The sequence below is a fragment of the Trichophyton rubrum genome, assembly GCF_000151425.1.
Source record: "Trichophyton rubrum CBS 118892 genomic scaffold supercont2.3, whole genome shotgun sequence".
Lineage (NCBI taxonomy): Eukaryota > Fungi > Ascomycota > Eurotiomycetes > Onygenales > Arthrodermataceae > Trichophyton > Trichophyton rubrum.
The window spans coordinates 166,553-182,696 of record NW_003456426.1 but is presented as its reverse complement, the minus strand read 5'-3'; the positions used below and the strand labels follow the sequence as shown (position 1 = coordinate 182,696).

At 46.0% G+C, this 16,144-nt stretch overlaps 5 protein-coding genes across 5 annotated transcripts in view; 2 read left to right on the top strand and 3 right to left on the bottom strand.

Annotated features, from left to right (window-relative positions):
• Positions 1-219: 219 nt before the first annotated feature.
• TERG_02780 (uncharacterized protein) lies at positions 220-8,146 on the top strand (the record flags this gene model as incomplete). The annotated part of the gene is made up of 2 exons (XM_003235677.1): positions 220-1,574; positions 1,636-8,146. 2 exons carry the CDS (start codon positions 220-222, stop codon positions 8,144-8,146), a joined length of 7,866 nt encoding a protein of 2,621 aa, XP_003235725.1.
• A 336-nt stretch (positions 8,147-8,482) lies between these two features.
• On the bottom strand, positions 8,483-9,109 carry TERG_02779 (uncharacterized protein; the record flags this gene model as incomplete). The annotated part of the gene is made up of 1 exon (XM_003235676.1): positions 8,483-9,109. One exon carries the CDS (start codon positions 9,107-9,109, stop codon positions 8,483-8,485), a length of 627 nt encoding a protein of 208 aa, XP_003235724.1.
• Positions 9,110-9,863: 754 nt separating this feature from the next.
• On the top strand, positions 9,864-12,348 carry TERG_02778 (uncharacterized protein; the record flags this gene model as incomplete). The annotated part of the gene is made up of 2 exons (XM_003235675.2): positions 9,864-12,115; positions 12,174-12,348. 2 exons carry the CDS (start codon positions 9,864-9,866, stop codon positions 12,346-12,348), a joined length of 2,427 nt encoding a protein of 808 aa, XP_003235723.2.
• Positions 12,349-12,773: 425 nt separating this feature from the next.
• TERG_02777 (uncharacterized protein) lies at positions 12,774-13,618 on the bottom strand (the record flags this gene model as incomplete). Its single annotated transcript, XM_003235674.1, has 2 exons — positions 12,774-13,358; positions 13,433-13,618. The coding sequence occupies 2 exons, from the start codon at positions 13,616-13,618 to the stop codon at positions 12,774-12,776; spliced, it is 771 nt and encodes a 256-aa protein (XP_003235722.1).
• A 1,111-nt stretch (positions 13,619-14,729) lies between these two features.
• Positions 14,730-16,144, bottom strand: part of TERG_08755 (uncharacterized protein) — a gene marked incomplete at its 5' end in the record, with an annotated part of 4,574 nt that continues 3,159 nt past the window's right edge. Inside the window, 2 exons of the mRNA XM_003235673.2 lie at positions 14,730-15,845; positions 15,906-16,130. Coding sequence (XP_003235721.1) covers positions 15,458-15,845; positions 15,906-16,130 — 613 coding nt within the window. The 3' untranslated portion in view covers positions 14,730-15,457. The remainder of the gene's footprint in view (positions 15,846-15,905; positions 16,131-16,144) is intronic.

Sequence of the window (16,144 nt, the reverse complement as noted above, 5' to 3'; positions counted from 1 at the left end):
GCTGCTGAAGTAAGCTTGCTGAGTAATAGAAATCATTACTAAGTAGTTAGTCAGCCGTGATATAATATTTTCCGATAAGCCGAAAGTTAAAAAATGGACGGATATCAAAAATTTCCATATATCGAAATAAAAAAAAAAGAAAAGAAAAAGAAAAAGATTGCAGAGCTTCGATATTCAAGATTGAAGCGACAGTGAAATCGAGCTGTCAGCTGGACCATGATGGTTACAGCGTCCTCGAGCCAGCGGAGCAAGCTTCCGAGGCTGCAGAAAGGCGGCACTGCAACTACCAAATCCCACCGATGGGAGCCCTTCTCCCAGCGCGTCCTGAAGCTCAAGATCGACCCTGTCCATCGAGTGCGCCGGACGACCTTTGGTGAAGATGACGACGATGAGACCTCCTCCTGCTTTAGAGCCTCCCTGGATCATTGGGTGGAACTCAATCTGTCCGAGAATTTTACAAATTTTGTCCAGCGTGTGGATCGGTTATGCGAGAACCTGCCGCAGGTACTATACCACCAGGATGCGATAATGGGCTTGTTGGTGGAATATATTGAGAAGAAGGACGAATTGAGCATGGAGCCGCTTCTAAGTTTGATGGCACAGTTCGCGCGGGACCTTGGGTCAAGATTTGAGAAGCACTTCGCAGCCGCTGTTCAATTGATTGCTGCTGTTGCGGCCACCCATCCAAGCATCGATGTTATAGAATGGAGCTTTACCTGTCTGGCCTGGATATTCAAATTTCTCTCGCGTCTTCTTGTACCAGACCTCAGACCTCTGCTGGCCATAATGACACATTATCTTGGAAAGGAGCATCAGAAGCACTTTGTTTCTCGTTTCGCGGCGGAATCAGTCTCATTTCTTATCCGTAAAGCCGCAGCGGTCTACTACAAGGACAAAAAACCTCTCGAACGAGCAGTAACTTTTCTGCTCGAGGATCTGGCTAAGACCAGTGCTGAAGGACGCAAGGTCATGGCTTACCAGGAGGGACTCATGGCTATGTTTGCAGATGCGACAAAGGGCGTCAAGAGTGCTGTTCACTCTAATGGCATTGATATACTACGATGCCTAATGAAGGCTGTAGGCGTTAAAAACCAAGAACAAAGTGCCTTATCGGAATCGGTTTTAAGTGGTGTCTTGATCAGCCTCGTACACTATTGTACTGCGGAAACCTTTCGTCCGGTCCTGGACGCCGTTTGTCAATATAATGAATCAATATCGGCCAAAGATAAGGCCGTTGTTACTCGAGTCGGTTGCCATACTCTATTCCTTTGTATCGTTGCGAGAAAGGGCTCTCGAGTGGAGGACTGGAACAGAGCCCTAACTGCCCTACTACGTCTTCTCGCAAAGGCAACAGAAACCAACGTCTTTCCAGACAACTCCATTGAACAACTACTCGGGTCAGTGGCATTTGCCATTCATGCTTCGCCCATGGATGAGTTATTACCACATATGCGCCAGCTCATGGATTCTGTTACACACCAGAAGCTATCTAAACACTTTATACCATTTTGTGACTTGGTGGCAGGATTGGACCCAGAAAGGTTCCAAAGTGTTGTCCATCCATATCTTCAAAAGTGAGTTGTTTTTGCTACGCTTCTATCAACCCTTTAATCTACTTGCTAATATGTGCTCCAGGTTTATAGTTGCTTTATGGAGAGATCATGAGGAAGGGCTCTGTGTAGTTTTACCCCGTCTTCAGTCATCTGGCACAGTTACCTCGAATTCCTCTAGGCCCGGCTCATTAAGCTGCCCAAATCCGTGGAAGACTATTATATCCGGAAGATTCAACTCGTCTAGTCCTGACGAAGGGGAAATAGCTCTACTTAGCGCGTATTCAAAACTTCCGGACGCTATCAGCTTCTCCGCGGAACCTTCTATAATTCCCGACTTAGTTGATAGCTTGCACCAAAAAATTCGACTGACTCTAGAGTCTGGTTCATCAGAGAATCCCGAGGCTATGTTTTCTCTTGGTCAGGGGCTGTTGGCCTATGTTCGTTTTTCCAATGGGCTGGGGCAGCTAGATAATACACTATGGCCTTTGCTCTGTTCCAAAGCCAGCCAATATTCGAGGATTCCGGTCTTTTTAGAGGCTGTATCCACTTATGCATCACTTATTCGTGAACCTCCTGAGGTTTCTGATGTTGATCTCGACCAATTTGCAAATGCTCTACTTGCGAATCTGTCAAGCCCCTCACATAGACTCAGGCTACTATCTTTGGACATATTTCAGCTCATCTTCACGTGGCTAAAGATCGAGGATCCTTGTTTACCACTCGCGCGAAGTATTGAAACCAGCGAGCTTACTCTCCAAGCAGCCAGGGTCATATCCATGGATGTACGTCGGCTCGGAGTTAACTACGCTCAATCGTCCGGCAAGAGATGGATTGCTCGACTGGTTCCCAGTTTTTGTTTTGGTTTGCTATGGAAAAGGCTTGCTTCTGTATGGGATGATGCATGTGAAGCTATGAAGGTAATATGTGAAACTGACGCTGGTGAACGCGTTGTTTCCGAAATCGCGATGAACTGGCTCCACAGTACACCTATTGAAGATACCTCAGGGCATAACCCCCCGGATTCTGCGGCGAATATCTCATCCACGACATCTGAATACGGGTGTTATAATGTTAAAAATGTCCAAAAGGCCATGCATAGCTCATTCCGTACAAACGAGGATGCCAGTTCATCGTTATTAAATGATTTTAGATCTTCACATTCTCCACAACCTCTATCAGCAAAAAATGCAAGGAGTCAGGCGCTCAGGGTTCTTAATGCGGTTCCTAAAATTGCCGAAAAAAGGTCTCGTCAAATAGTCCCACTCTTTTTATCATGGGCCTCGCGCGACGAAACTTCTGTACATATCCCCGAAGACATGCTATCTATCGAGAAGGACGATATCTCAAGCGATTCCCAGCAAGGGTGGACTATGCAAGACAAGAAGTCGATGTTGACTCTCTTTGGAAAGTTTATCAATCCTAAGGTCCTCTACCAAGCTTCAGAGGCTCACGATGCGATATCGAATCTTCTATGCAACGGCGATCTGGAGGTACAAAAGCTTGCTCTCAATGCTGTGTTTACATGGAAGTTCCCTGCAGTCCGACCCTATGAACAAAATCTCCTCAATTTGGTTGATGATTCCCGATTCAAGGATGAGCTGGGTATATTTGTTCATGTTGGCAAGGATAACAGCTTGATCAAGAGTGAACACATAGAGGGGTTGTTCCCTTATATTCTGAAGCTCCTTTACGGCAAAATGGTTGCTCGGGCGGGTTCTCGAGGCTCACTTGGCCGCCAGGAAGCACGACGGAAAGCTATACTACGAATAGTCTCACAGCTTCCAGACGACCAATTTTCTGAGTTTGTTCAGATCTCATTTGGTTCTCTAGGGTCTATTGCATTAATCAACGACCATGGTGTGGTCAAAGACGATATCTTAAATCGAGAGTTTATGAGTGTGAGAAGACAGCTCGGTTTATTGAATATGGTTGAAACAATGTTCTCCATCTTGAAGAGAAAAATGTCACCGTTCGTTAACCAGACTATGAATGTGGTCCTTTATTGCCTTATCCGGGCGTATAGACAACTCGCTCAAAGCGAAGCATTTACCTCGGATGATAGCATTCAGCTCGGCCTTCTACGCAACATTCGACAGTTAGGTGTCAAATGTCTGGATTTGGTTTTCTCTGTGTCTCCTACAGTTGATTGGGAACCATTCATTCCTCTTATATTCTCAGAAGTAGTCAACCCAAGGCTCAACAACTTTGCAGTGGAAACTGCCCAGGCAGTGTCTGGATTACTTCAGCTCTTCCGTACTTGGGCTTCTAACCCAAGATCAGCAATGTATTTCAAGGGAACAGGCATTATATGTCGTGTCGTTGATTGTTTAGCCACGGAATCAGCACGAGACGAGGTGAAGATATTTGTTTTGGACGAAGTCCTAACGTCGCTGGTCGGCGTGTGCATCGACAAGAAGGTGGATGAAGAGGGTGACATTGATACGTCGGCACCATCACCAGAAGCCATTCACAAAATGGTCCTGGGGCCCCATATGGAATATGTATTGGCCCATCTGGAAGATTTTCTTAAGGAACAACCTCCCCGCCACATCCTTGGCCCTGCTGTTGAACTGCTATCCAGAATTTCCACCCTTGTTGTATCGTCTGCAGAGACCTCTAAGCTTATCAGCACTACTATATTTTTGCTTCAACAACCCCCGGATCGTGTTCCGCCAAAAACAAAAGGTCGCCTTCTCAAAGTTCTGCAACACTTCCTACCTCTATTTCAGCAGCAAGACCACCCAGAACTTACTCAGCGTATATTTGAAGTTCTTTCGTCTCTTTTCGACTATTTCAAAGACCAGCCAAATCGTGTGTCTCTAGCCGCCGTGTTTGACATATATGTTGCCAACGACCCGGAATTAGTTGAAATTGGGAAACTCGTTGCCGACCTGAATTCAATGTCAACAAAGCGATTGGATGAGGTTGATTTTGACCGACGACTCAAGGCCTTTGCTGTGATAAATGAAGAAAAGCATTCTTCACTTACAGCCAGGCAATGGAGGCCACTTTTGTTCAATATAATCTACAATCTTAAAGACGAGGAAGAACTTGCCATTCGGTCGAGTGCCTCACTCAGCATCAAACGGTTCATTCAAGTCACAAAGATCCGAGAAGAAAAGTCAAATTCAGGATATCACGACTTGGTTGAAAGAGTTCTTCTTCCTGCCCTTCGCAATGGCATCAAGCAAAGTGCGGAAATAGTTCGAGCGGAATTTGTGTCCCTTCTTGGCTGCTTGGTTCAGGAACACACCAAACTTCAAGCTGTGAAGGATATGCATGACTTATTAGCTGGAGGTGATGATGAGGCATCATTTTTCAATAATATCCTTCATATACAGCAACATCGGCGCCTGCGTGCATTGAGGAGGCTTGCTACTGAGGTTACCAAAGGCAAGATCCAAGCTACCAATACCAGCACGATATTTTTCCCTCTTGTTGAGCACTTCGTTTTCCAGCAATCCGAAGACGAAAATGCTCATAACTTAATAGCTGGAGCTGTTACAACAATTGGTTCCCTGAGTGAGGCCATCACGTGGAACCAATTTAAAGCTATCTTCCGCCGATACCAGGGGTATATCAAAAGCAAGCCTGGATTAGAAAAGACCGTTATCCACCTCCTCAGCCAAATGACAGATGCTCTTTCTCGTGCTGTTTCGGGCAAAGCCACTTCAGCGATTGCTGAGGAAGTCACTGGAGAAGAAATGGAAATAGAGGATAGCCCAGCGGTCCAGACAATGCTTAGCGCTTCAATTCCTAATGGTACCAAATTAACGGCTGAACTGAAGACGAACTTCATTCCTTTCCTGACTGGATTTACCAACAAGCGAAGTGAGTCTGACGTTTTGTTGCGTCTTCCTGTAGCAGTAGCAGCCGTCAAACTACTGAAACTGCTACCTGAAGAAGATATGGCATTGATGCTTCCTTCTCTTCTTATGGATGTGTCTAATATCTTGCGCAGTCGTGCGCAGGACACCAGAGATACAGCAAGAAAAACTCTTGCAGATATTGCTATTATTCTGGGGCCGTCATATTTTGGTTATATCCTTACGGAGTTGAAGGGAGCTTTAAGCAGAGGATACCAACTTCATGTGCTTTCCTTCACGGTTCATTCTATCCTCGTTGTAACTGCGGATGAATTTGAGGTTGGTGCGTTAGATCAAGACCTGAGTACTTTGGGTGAAATCATTATGGACGATATATTTGGTACCGTTGGCCAGCAGAAAGATGCCGAAGAATACGTCAGTAAGATGAAGGAAGTTAAAAGCAGTAAAAGTTATGATTCTGCTGAGCTGTTGGCCAAGAATGCTAGCATTCGGCACATCTACGACCTTATTCGGCCAATCCAACAGCTTTTGCAGGAGAAACTTACAACCAACCTTGTGGGCAAGATAGACGAGCTATTACGACGCATCGGCATTGGCTTATTGAGAAATCCAGAGGTAGAAAGCCGTGACTTTCTGATGTTCTGTTATGAAGTGATCAAAGAATCATACAAGGTACCTGAACCAGTTCTAGACAACGACGAATGGAAAATAAGAAGTCGATTCCTCGTCCAAGTTGCATCTATTCGAAAGAAAAGTGGTGGAAGTACTACGTCCTACCTTTACAAGCTTGCCCGCTTTAGCTTGGATACCCTTCGCTCAGTCCTCAACAAATACAACTCCCTGTTGACTGCGGATAACGTAGCTGGCTTTGTCCCAATTATCGGTGACTCGATAGTTCAAGGATACGAAGAAGTCAAACTCTCTGCAATTCGACTCTTATCTACCATCATCAAACTTCCCTTGCCTGAGCTTGACAAGAATGCGGATGTATATATCGTTGAATGTGTCAAGCTGATGAGGGAATCGCAAAGTTCGCACACCGATGCATCTCAGGCGGCTCTTAAGCTTGTTTCTACTGTTTTGCGGGAGCGGAAATGTACCACTATCAAGGATTCATATCTTGCATACCTTTTGAAACGCGTGTCTGCAGACATCGATGAGCCCGATCACCAAGGAATCGTGTTCAATTTCATCAGAGCCGTGATGTCACGTAAGTTCATGGTACCGGAGATCTATGAAGTCGTTGATAAGATCTCTGCCATGATGATAACGAACCATACGCGGAATGCTCGGGATCTGGCAAGGGGTACGTACGTGCAATTCCTGGTTGAGTACCCGCAAGCAAAGAATAGATGGACAAAGCAGATGGCATATCTCGCAAAAAACTTGGATTATACCCATAGGGAAGGTCGAGAGTCTGTGATGGAAGCCATCCATCTCATCCTAGCAAAGACAAATGGGGAGTTAGCTCAGGAGATGGTGGACACTTTTTTCATTCCACTCGTGATGGTTATGGCCAATGATGAGGCACCTACTTGCCGAGAGATGGCTGGCTCTCTTCTTGGAACTATTTTTACTCGTGCTGATGCTGAGCATCTGAAGGCGATACTGTCGCCGCTAGAGTCCTGGCTCGAACAGTCTGATAATATAGCTCTTACGACCACAGGACTGCAGGCCATTCGAATATTCTTCGAGTCTGACGCTAATAACAAAGACAGATACGCCAGGTTCGTCACCGAGCTTCTCCCTGGTATCATGAGCCTTTCTTTGGATAATAGGGAAGCAAATGAGTGGGAGATTTTATACTATTCTCTTCAGCTCTTCGTGAAACTGTCGAAGTTATTCCCGAGTGTCACATTAAACCCGTCCTGTGTAAAGGTCTGGTCTCAAGTCCTCCAAAGTCTGTGTTATCCTCAAGCCTGGGTACGATCGTGTGCGGCGAACCTTGTTGGTGTCTGGCTGGCAGACGTAGCCAAAGCTAATTCATCGATTGGATATTCATCCATTCCTCTGGTTGGCTCTTCAGGCTTGGTACTAGACGATACGTTGATGCTTCAAATAACCCGTTCAAGCATGTTTTGTTTGAAGACACCAAACATATCAGAGGATCTTGCAATTCAGATTGTTCGAAATCTAATATTCCTTGGCCGCTGCTTTGCGCAGAATAATCTGGTACTTCCTCAAAAGGAGGCTGAAGAGGTTGAAGGAAGTGAATACGAAGAAGAGGATCCTGTATCCAATTCTAAGCCTGCCAGGAAGAGCAAGACAGCCATTCAATATATATTTGAACAAGCCGCTCGAATCCTACGAAAAGAAGCCCTTACCACGCGAGCAGAGTCCCTCAACGCTAAAACGGCTTCTATGAAAATGATTGCCGCGCTTTGCACTCATATTGATGCCTCAACGGTGGTGCCATATCTACAAACTATCCTGCTTCCTCTTATACATTTGACCGACACTTCAATTCCGGCACCACGATCCTCAGATGAGATTTTCCAGAATACTTACAAGTCTTTGGTGTCGAGTAGTCAGGAGGTATTAGATATACTACAGAAGAAACTAGGAACTACGGACTTTGTGGCACACATAAGTGAGGCGCGGGAGCGGGTAAAGGAGAGGAGGGAAGGACGCAGAGTCAAGCGAAGGATAGAGGCCGTCACTGCACCAGAGAAGGTTGGCCGTGACAAGAGGCGCAAACATGATCGAAAGAGAGAAAAGAGAAAAGAAAGAGTGTTGGAAAACAGAAACCGTCGACATGAACTCTGAGCATATTATGTTCGGACGAATACTGTTTCAATAGAGTCAGGTGTTTGGGATATAAAAAGAGTTATTGGTCGGGGGTAAATGGCGTTTGGAAGAATCTTGAATACATCATTAGCATTTCTGCATATGATAGATCTGGAGAAATTGAAATATTATACAATCTATATAATACACGGTGCAAAAACGGAGATCATTTAGCAACTGATTTGACCCATAACCAATATCCAGCCGCGGCCACTCTAAACAATTATACCCACCCCGTGCGCCATTCATAGATATCCAAATGATATGAAATGCCTGAAGCAAAACTTCAAATATTTTGGGCAGTCATGATCCAGTCTAAGCTTTTCCATCCTGGCCCTCCCCACCCTTTAGCTGAGCCTGCTCAGATGATATAGTCTCCGGGCTAGCTTCAGCATTTTCCTCATCTTTAGCCCACCATTCCATATCCCCCTCCATTGTCCCTTTGGTGATCTTCAAGCCTTTCTGCGCAAGCAAATCTTCCAGTGTGACAGGGGCATCTGAGAAGATTTTCAGGTGATCACTGATAACATGTCGGTTGCTACAGCTTGGACATGTGATCAGGATAGTTCCCTTGTGATATCCGTGTTTTGAGATACGATGTGCTGACCTGTGAGAGCATGGTTTGCACGTAAAGTAGATGAGATATGCGGGTTCCTGGTCTCGTCGAGCTTGAGCTGCCTGTGCCTCTTCTTCTGTAGTTGCGGATGTCTTGTTATCGGTGAGTGGGTGGGGATCTCGAGTCGTCGTTGAGTAGCTGTTCCTACTCTGTAATGAAGACAATAGAGCTGGAGGACGTGGTAAAATGTTTGATAATCGCGGTGATGTCTGTAGTAGTGGGAGTGAAATAAACGTCGATTGAACTCCCCGTCTTGAGATAGAAACACCGGGAAGTCGGCACGCTGTCGTAAGCGCGTGTCGAAGTAGTCTCTGTCCAGTGGCCATGGTGATAAAATCTCCCCTTTTTCCGTGTATCCGCCGGTTCTTCTTCTTGATCTCTTCCTGCCTTTTGACGTTGTCATTTTGATCCTCAGACCTTCGAGGTTAACCTACTTAAGGTTTAAACTTTTAGACTTTTCCGGGAAAAGGTTTCGCCGCCGAGCCGTCTCGGAGATAAAAAAAGTTCCCCGCGAAACGACAATGAGAGTGACAACTTCAACATCCCGTCGGGAAGAAGAGGACGAAGAAGAAGCTGCGCAGAGCGGAAGGAGAAGCAGGTAGAACAAGAGAGACAGCCTGCTACCTGGCTAGTGCTAAAGAAGAGAGACGCACGCATTGTTTCATTTCAATGTGCGCGTTCTGAAACGTTCTGAAAGCAGCCTCCAAAACGAGATCCCCGCTACATAGATTGGATATAAACACCAGCTTATCCAGCTTTCTTTTCTTCTACATACTTCCTTCCATTTGAATACTCGCATCTATTGAATCCTGGATAGCTTTTCCGAATATAGTCTCTCTCTCTCTCTCTCTCTTTTTTTTTTTTTTTTTTTTTTTTGGAGGCTCCTCTTCGCCATGAAACCGCGCGCTAAAGTCAGGGTCCCAAGGAGGGTATGTAATCCCCCAAGAGCTTCATACTGGAGATATGCAGTCACTTATCTCTACTAATTAAATTCTACCCATCTGTCCTGGTCGTATTATATCGTATGATAGCTTTAGTTCCATTGTGGCTTTATTATTAACACTGTTTTTCCCTTAGGGCATGACGGGTAGGAGTGAAAACGACGATTTTTCCTCAATATGGAATATACTTGCTTCATCGATACGCGAAATACACACAAAAAACTCCTCTCAACTCTCATTTGAAGAGCTTTATCGTAATGCCTACAAGCTGGTCCTGCGCAAGCAGGCTATGGACCTGTACGAAAAAGTTGCCGCGCTAGAAAAGGATTGGCTATACAATGAAGTCCGTAAACAAGTTGCAAGCTTGATTACCCCAGCTCTCCTTACCATTACGGGTTGTGCCGACGCAACTGAGCATGCGAACGAAAGAAAAGCTGCTGGAGAGCGGCTACTGGCTAAGCTTAAAGAAGTTTGGGAAGACCACCAGCTCTGCATGGGCATGATTACCGATGTTCTGATGTACATGGACCGGGTTGTGATGCAAGAACTCCGAAATCAGTCCATATACGACACGTCAATGGGCCTATTTCGTGACTGTGTGCTAAGAGCAGACATTGGTGGCGAGGAGAACGGCACAATTGGCTCCGTTTTCGAAAACACACTGCTGTTCATGATACTGCTTGAACGTGAGGGAGTGATAATAGACCGTGCGTTGATCAAACACTGTGTTTACCTGTTGGAAGGCCTCTATGAAGATGGCATTGAAGACTCAACTGGAAAACTATACCATACCACCTTCGAACCCGCATACCTTGAGGCAAGTCGCAGATACTACGCGGCGGAGGGCCAACGGCTACTTACAACCACTGATGCAGCAACATTTTGCAAGCGGGTCACAGCTAGAATCAGAGCAGAGCAGTCTTTGTGTCAACAGACTTTGTCTCCTGTGACAGAAGCCAAGGTCATGGAAGTCATTGATGACTGCCTGATCAGACACTATATCGGAGAGGTAATACGTATGGATGATAGCGGAGTTAAATACATGATCCAGAATGATCGGTTGGAAGACCTTAAGAATGTTTTCGAACTTATTGCTCGCATCGATGCGAAGAAAGTTGCCTTGACCAAGGTTGTTCAACAGACAGTTATTGAATACGGCACTGCCGTCAACACTGCTGCTAAAGAGCTTTCACAAAATCCACCCGCTCCTTTAGCAACTGACCAGGGGAAGAAATCCTCGGCACCAGATGAAAAGCAGCCGGTTGCAAATCTGCAGACTGCGGCGGCTATCAAGTGGGTGGATGATGTATTAAAACTGAAAGCAAAATTTGATCGAATATGGGAAGAGGCTTTTATCAAGGACCAGGCATTGCAAACCTCCCTTACGCTCAGTTTCTCAGACTTCATCAATGTCAACCCTCGAGGCACTGAGTACCTGTCCCTCTTTTTTGATGAAAACTTGAGAAAAGGCATCAAGGGCAAGACGGAAGAAGAAGTTGATGCCCTGATTGACAACGGCATCACCTTGCTAAGATACATTCGGGATAAAGATCTCTTTGAAACTTACTACAAAAAGCATTTGTCACGTCGTCTGCTTATGAAACGGTCAGCAAGCATGGATGCTGAGCGGCAAATGATTACAAAAATGAAGATGGAAGTAGGAAACACATTTACACAGCGATTGGAATCCATGTTCAAGGACATGGCTGTCTCTACTGATCTCACTACTAGCTATCGGGATTATATTGCAGGTAATTATAATTCACGGATCGAATTAGAGATGAGCGTCCTCACAAGTACCATGTGGCCCATGGAGATCATGAGCAGTTACAACAGAGAAGGCCAGGTGCAACTTCCTTGCATCTTTCCGAAAAATGTAGAATCTCTCAAGCAGAGCTTTGAACGATTCTACCTCGACAAGCACAGCGGCAGAAAACTATCGTGGCTGCCAGGAATGGGTACCGCCGACATTCGCGCGACATTCACACGGCCCAATGGCAAAGTTGAACGGCATGATTTGAATGTCTCGACGTATGCAATGGTTATTCTGCTTTTATTTAATGACTTGCCTTCCGGCGAATCTCTCACATTCGAAGAAATCCAAGAAAAAACCAGGATTCCCACCAATGAACTTATCCGAAACCTTCAATCACTTGCCGTGGCACCAAAGACTCGAATACTGCGAAAGGAGCCCATGAGCAAAGGCGTGCAGCCATCCGATAAGTTCTCGTTCAATGAGCAGTTCACCAGCAAGTTCACTAGACTGAAGATTGGTGTCGTTAGCGCCAGCGGCAACAAGGTAGAAAACAAGGAAGAGAGAACAGACACCGAGAAAAAGACCAGTGAAGAGCGAGGCAACACGATCGAGGCTGCCATTGTTCGAATCATGAAGTCAGTAACCATCTTTCCTCCGTTATCTCTTAGTGCATTAGACTAACATGTTTTCTAGGCAACGGAAAACACTGGCTCATTCACAATTGATAACGGAGGCAATCTCACAACTTGCAGCTCGCTTCACTCCAGACGTGAACATGGTGAAGAAACGAATTGAAAGTCTCATTGATCGGGAGTACTTGGAACGTATCACCGACTCAGATCCCCCGGCGTACTCCTACGTTGCGTAGCTGGGGAAATATGTTTCTATAATCCGACTAGATTTTAGAGCTGATGTACGAAATAACTAGTGAAATGGTAACAAATGACGATGCCGGGATGCCAGCAGAGGGCGTTATTTGGAGTTTTTTGGTCTTAGAGCACCACAGCATCATATCTCATGCTTCTAGAGAGCGAAGGTACCGGCGTTTCTCTTGAACACTGTGTCTGGTCATATTCTTCAATATCGGACGGGATGTTAGGGTTGACTGAATTAAATATGACGCAACAATTTCTTAGATGGCTAGTTAACCAGCTACATGGTATCAAAATACTCATTAAACTACATACTTATGTCATTATATCGTCAGTAACCCTTAATGCTCCATAATACTACAAAAATCCAAAAAAAAAAAAAAGAACTCCAGCCGAAATCCCGTGGATCAAAAGAAACTGGCTAAAGAACCTCGATATCCCCCCTCTTCCATGCATCCTTGACACCCTCCCATCGAACGACCCATACCTCGCCCCTAACCATGCTTCCACCATACCTCTCGAGCCCAGCAATCCCATCCTCCCCCTCTGAAGCCGGGATGACAATCCTAGACTCGTCGCTCAAACACCGCACGAAAACAACCTCTTTATTCTCTGGGGCAACAACCATATTCGTACCACCAACGTTATCATCCAGCCTTTTCAGGTTTGGAGGGAACGTAGAGAGAAACGAAGCATTGTAATGCGTTGTTAAAAGTGACTGGTGGCCGCGTAGAAACTGCAGTTCTTTCTCAGAGAGTAGGGACGCCGCATCCGTTCTCGCGGGGGTTTGTATTTCCTGATTCATCGATATTCGTAAATAGTATATGCTATACTTGATAAGCTTCGATAATCTCTGGCGCAATATTGAGCGAATGATGTATTGCGTTCGTGCCAGATCAGACTGCATTATTGATAACCTGAGGTTCAGTGTTGGCTTGTTCTGGTTATTGTTCTCCGGTGAGAGCGGGTCGGCCGCTGCCATTGACAGGTCCTCGATCTTGGATATCTTGTACATCATCGGCTCGGTTAGCAACTACTAGAGAGACGTTCAATGCTATATAGAGCGAAATAGATGCCTACCTGCTTTGAAACCCTCTCCATCATGCGGTCCATCAACGCGCCAGGCCATGGCAGCAATTCAGGAACAGCCCGCTCCGCGACCCAGAACCGCGTTAGCTGCTGGTGGTCGACGGCTGTGGCCTCAGGAGAGTAGAAATCACCCCTGTCAACCGACGCGAGGATATCATCGATCCCAATTCCCTCCATCTTGTCCCTCCTTCGCTTCTCCTCTTTCTCGTTCTTCGCTTATTGACGATCTTTGCTTTTGCGCAGCTTGACTTAGGCGTTTCGATATTCCAACTTTCGTCAGTGCGAGAGATACTGAAGCTAAATTTAGAATTTTGCGGCTAAAAAAAAGCAAAAAGTGATGACGTAGGTCTTGGCGCGGTTTGTTTGTTTACACGACGAAAAAGAAAGGCCGAAAGAAGCGAAAGAAAGACGCGAAGGAAGAGAAAGACGAGAAGGTAAATTGATACTTTTATTTGATTATTTATTTTTTATGTTATGTTATGTTAATCGTGGGTTGTTCTGCTAGAAAAAGTAGCTTGCATATGTAGGAAAACCGGCTAAAGGACCCCAAATCCTTTGCTCCTTCGCTTCCAAACTAGAGATAGAGAACAACGAAGTGCAAGACCAAACAAGTACGCGAGCACGCGGTGTCGAGATCACCGAGGGAGAGTTGCATCGCAGCAGATAAGCATGGGCAGTGTGCTGTGTTCCTTTGCCCAGCTGTGAACTGCGTAGACCCACCTCGTGTAGTGACTCAGGCGTGCGTGGGTGTGGTATGAGATACATAAAAAGTGAAGAGATAAAGGAAAATAAGCATGCAAACAGAGAACCTCCCATGGCTTGACCGAATCTAGATGAACAGAAGAAATAAATTGAGGAGCGGTAAAGTCCGCTTCGGATAGGGAAGAGCGAATGGGGTCCAGTGGTTGTCGATGTTGTTATTGTTTGCTGTTTGATGATTGCCCAGCATAGCGTGGCGTCTGCGTGGCGGCGCAAGCATGAGGATAGAAGAGGAAGAGGAAGGTGAAGAAAACGAGGGGGAGGCAAAACCGTGTTTAGTTTTGATGGCCAAACAGGCGGTGCCAACATCGCATCATAGCCGGGGATCAGCAGCGGGGTTTGTTTCAGAATGAGCTCTTATCCGATCCGGTGATGTGGGAAGGCTAGGAAATGCGCCCGCATCGGCTAGAAGAGCGGGAAGAGAAGAAAGGAAAAGCGGAAAGAAAGTTGAAGGAGTGTCAGATAGATAGGGCGTTAGTGTTGGCGTCGGCGTTGGCGTCGGCGTTGCATTGTTGGTTCAAGGAGTCTTTTCGGAACTCGTGTGCGGTCTTGTCGTCTCATGTGGAGGTGGGAGGTGTGGCGCATGGCGGATGTGGGAAACAGCTCAGCTCAGCTCGGTAGAGGCAAGGTAAGTGTAGACAAAAGGAAAATAAACAAGGAAAAACAGGTATATCGACAAAGGAAAATGGTTATGTTGGATAAGGAACAAACAGGGGGTAATTGTGCAGGATAATGGGTCAGTCAGTCAGTCAGTCAATTGGACATGATCATAGAGGAAGCTGAAGGGAAGGGGGAAAGGAAACGCTTGCGCTGAGCCAGTTAAAAATCAATCGCTCAAGATAATAGAGAACAAAAAAAAAGTAAAGGATAGAATCGCCGTAGGAAAGTAGAAAAGGGTAAGGGAAATGGGGAGAGGAGAAAAAAAGGACGCTGTCAATGAAGAGTTCCGCTATGACGCTTCGACAAGGAAAGCAGAAGGGAGAACTTTTGGTGTGGTTTGAACGCTTTTCTGGTCGCTGGCGAACAAGATAAGAATCGAAGTGGAAAAAAAGCTAAGGAAAGAAAGGAAAAGGCCTTGTGACCATGCTATGGAATCAAGGAGTGAGGAGGAAGGAATGAAATGGAATGGTCCGGTGCGCCAGGCGTAAAGATGGGTGGTAGAACGAAACGTTAGGACTTCAAGTCAGGTTAAGGCGTAACTCCATCATGAACATTAGCACCCATTGGCAAGAGAGAAAAAGTCGGTTGGTTTGAATGCTAGTATGAGAACATGCGTCGTTCAGGCAGACGGCCTGGGGAAAAGCCCCGTCCCAGGGGACTTTCGAAAGTATTGTTCATGTTGCGATCGGATGCTCCACGACATCGACCGGTCGGACTATCTTCCATTGGCGAGTTTTGTTGACCAAAAGCAAACGTTTGAGCTCGGGAGAGCTTTGACCGTTGCTTTACTTTACCCAGACCACGCTCGCATGCGAATTCGTGCTCCTTGGCAGCCATTTCGACGTAATTTTGAGGGTAGCAGAGGGAGCTATGCTCGGCAAAGAAACCGCTGTATCCACCGTGGAGGATGTACATTTCCGGGAAGGTCAGTTTGGGGTACTGGTCGATATTAACGGCTCGATCTCGGTGACGAATGAATTTGGCCCTATGGCGATTAGCAAGAGTACAAGCGAACGAGTGTAGAGTGCAAGAAAATCAAACGAACATGATTGGAGCACGGTGGGCGGAGTACTCGCAGTGAAAGATGAGAGCGGTCTTTTGCTTCATCTCTCCCTCGGTAAAGAGCTTTTCGGCGAGCTGCTCCTTGTCGTTGTAGTTGACTGCGCCATTGATGTGGCCGCCTTCATATTCGTATTCGAACCGACAATCTATTATGGTGATATTGTCAAACTGGTCGCTGTATTTCCCATCGATGATGTCAACGAGCACGCTATTTCAATCCTA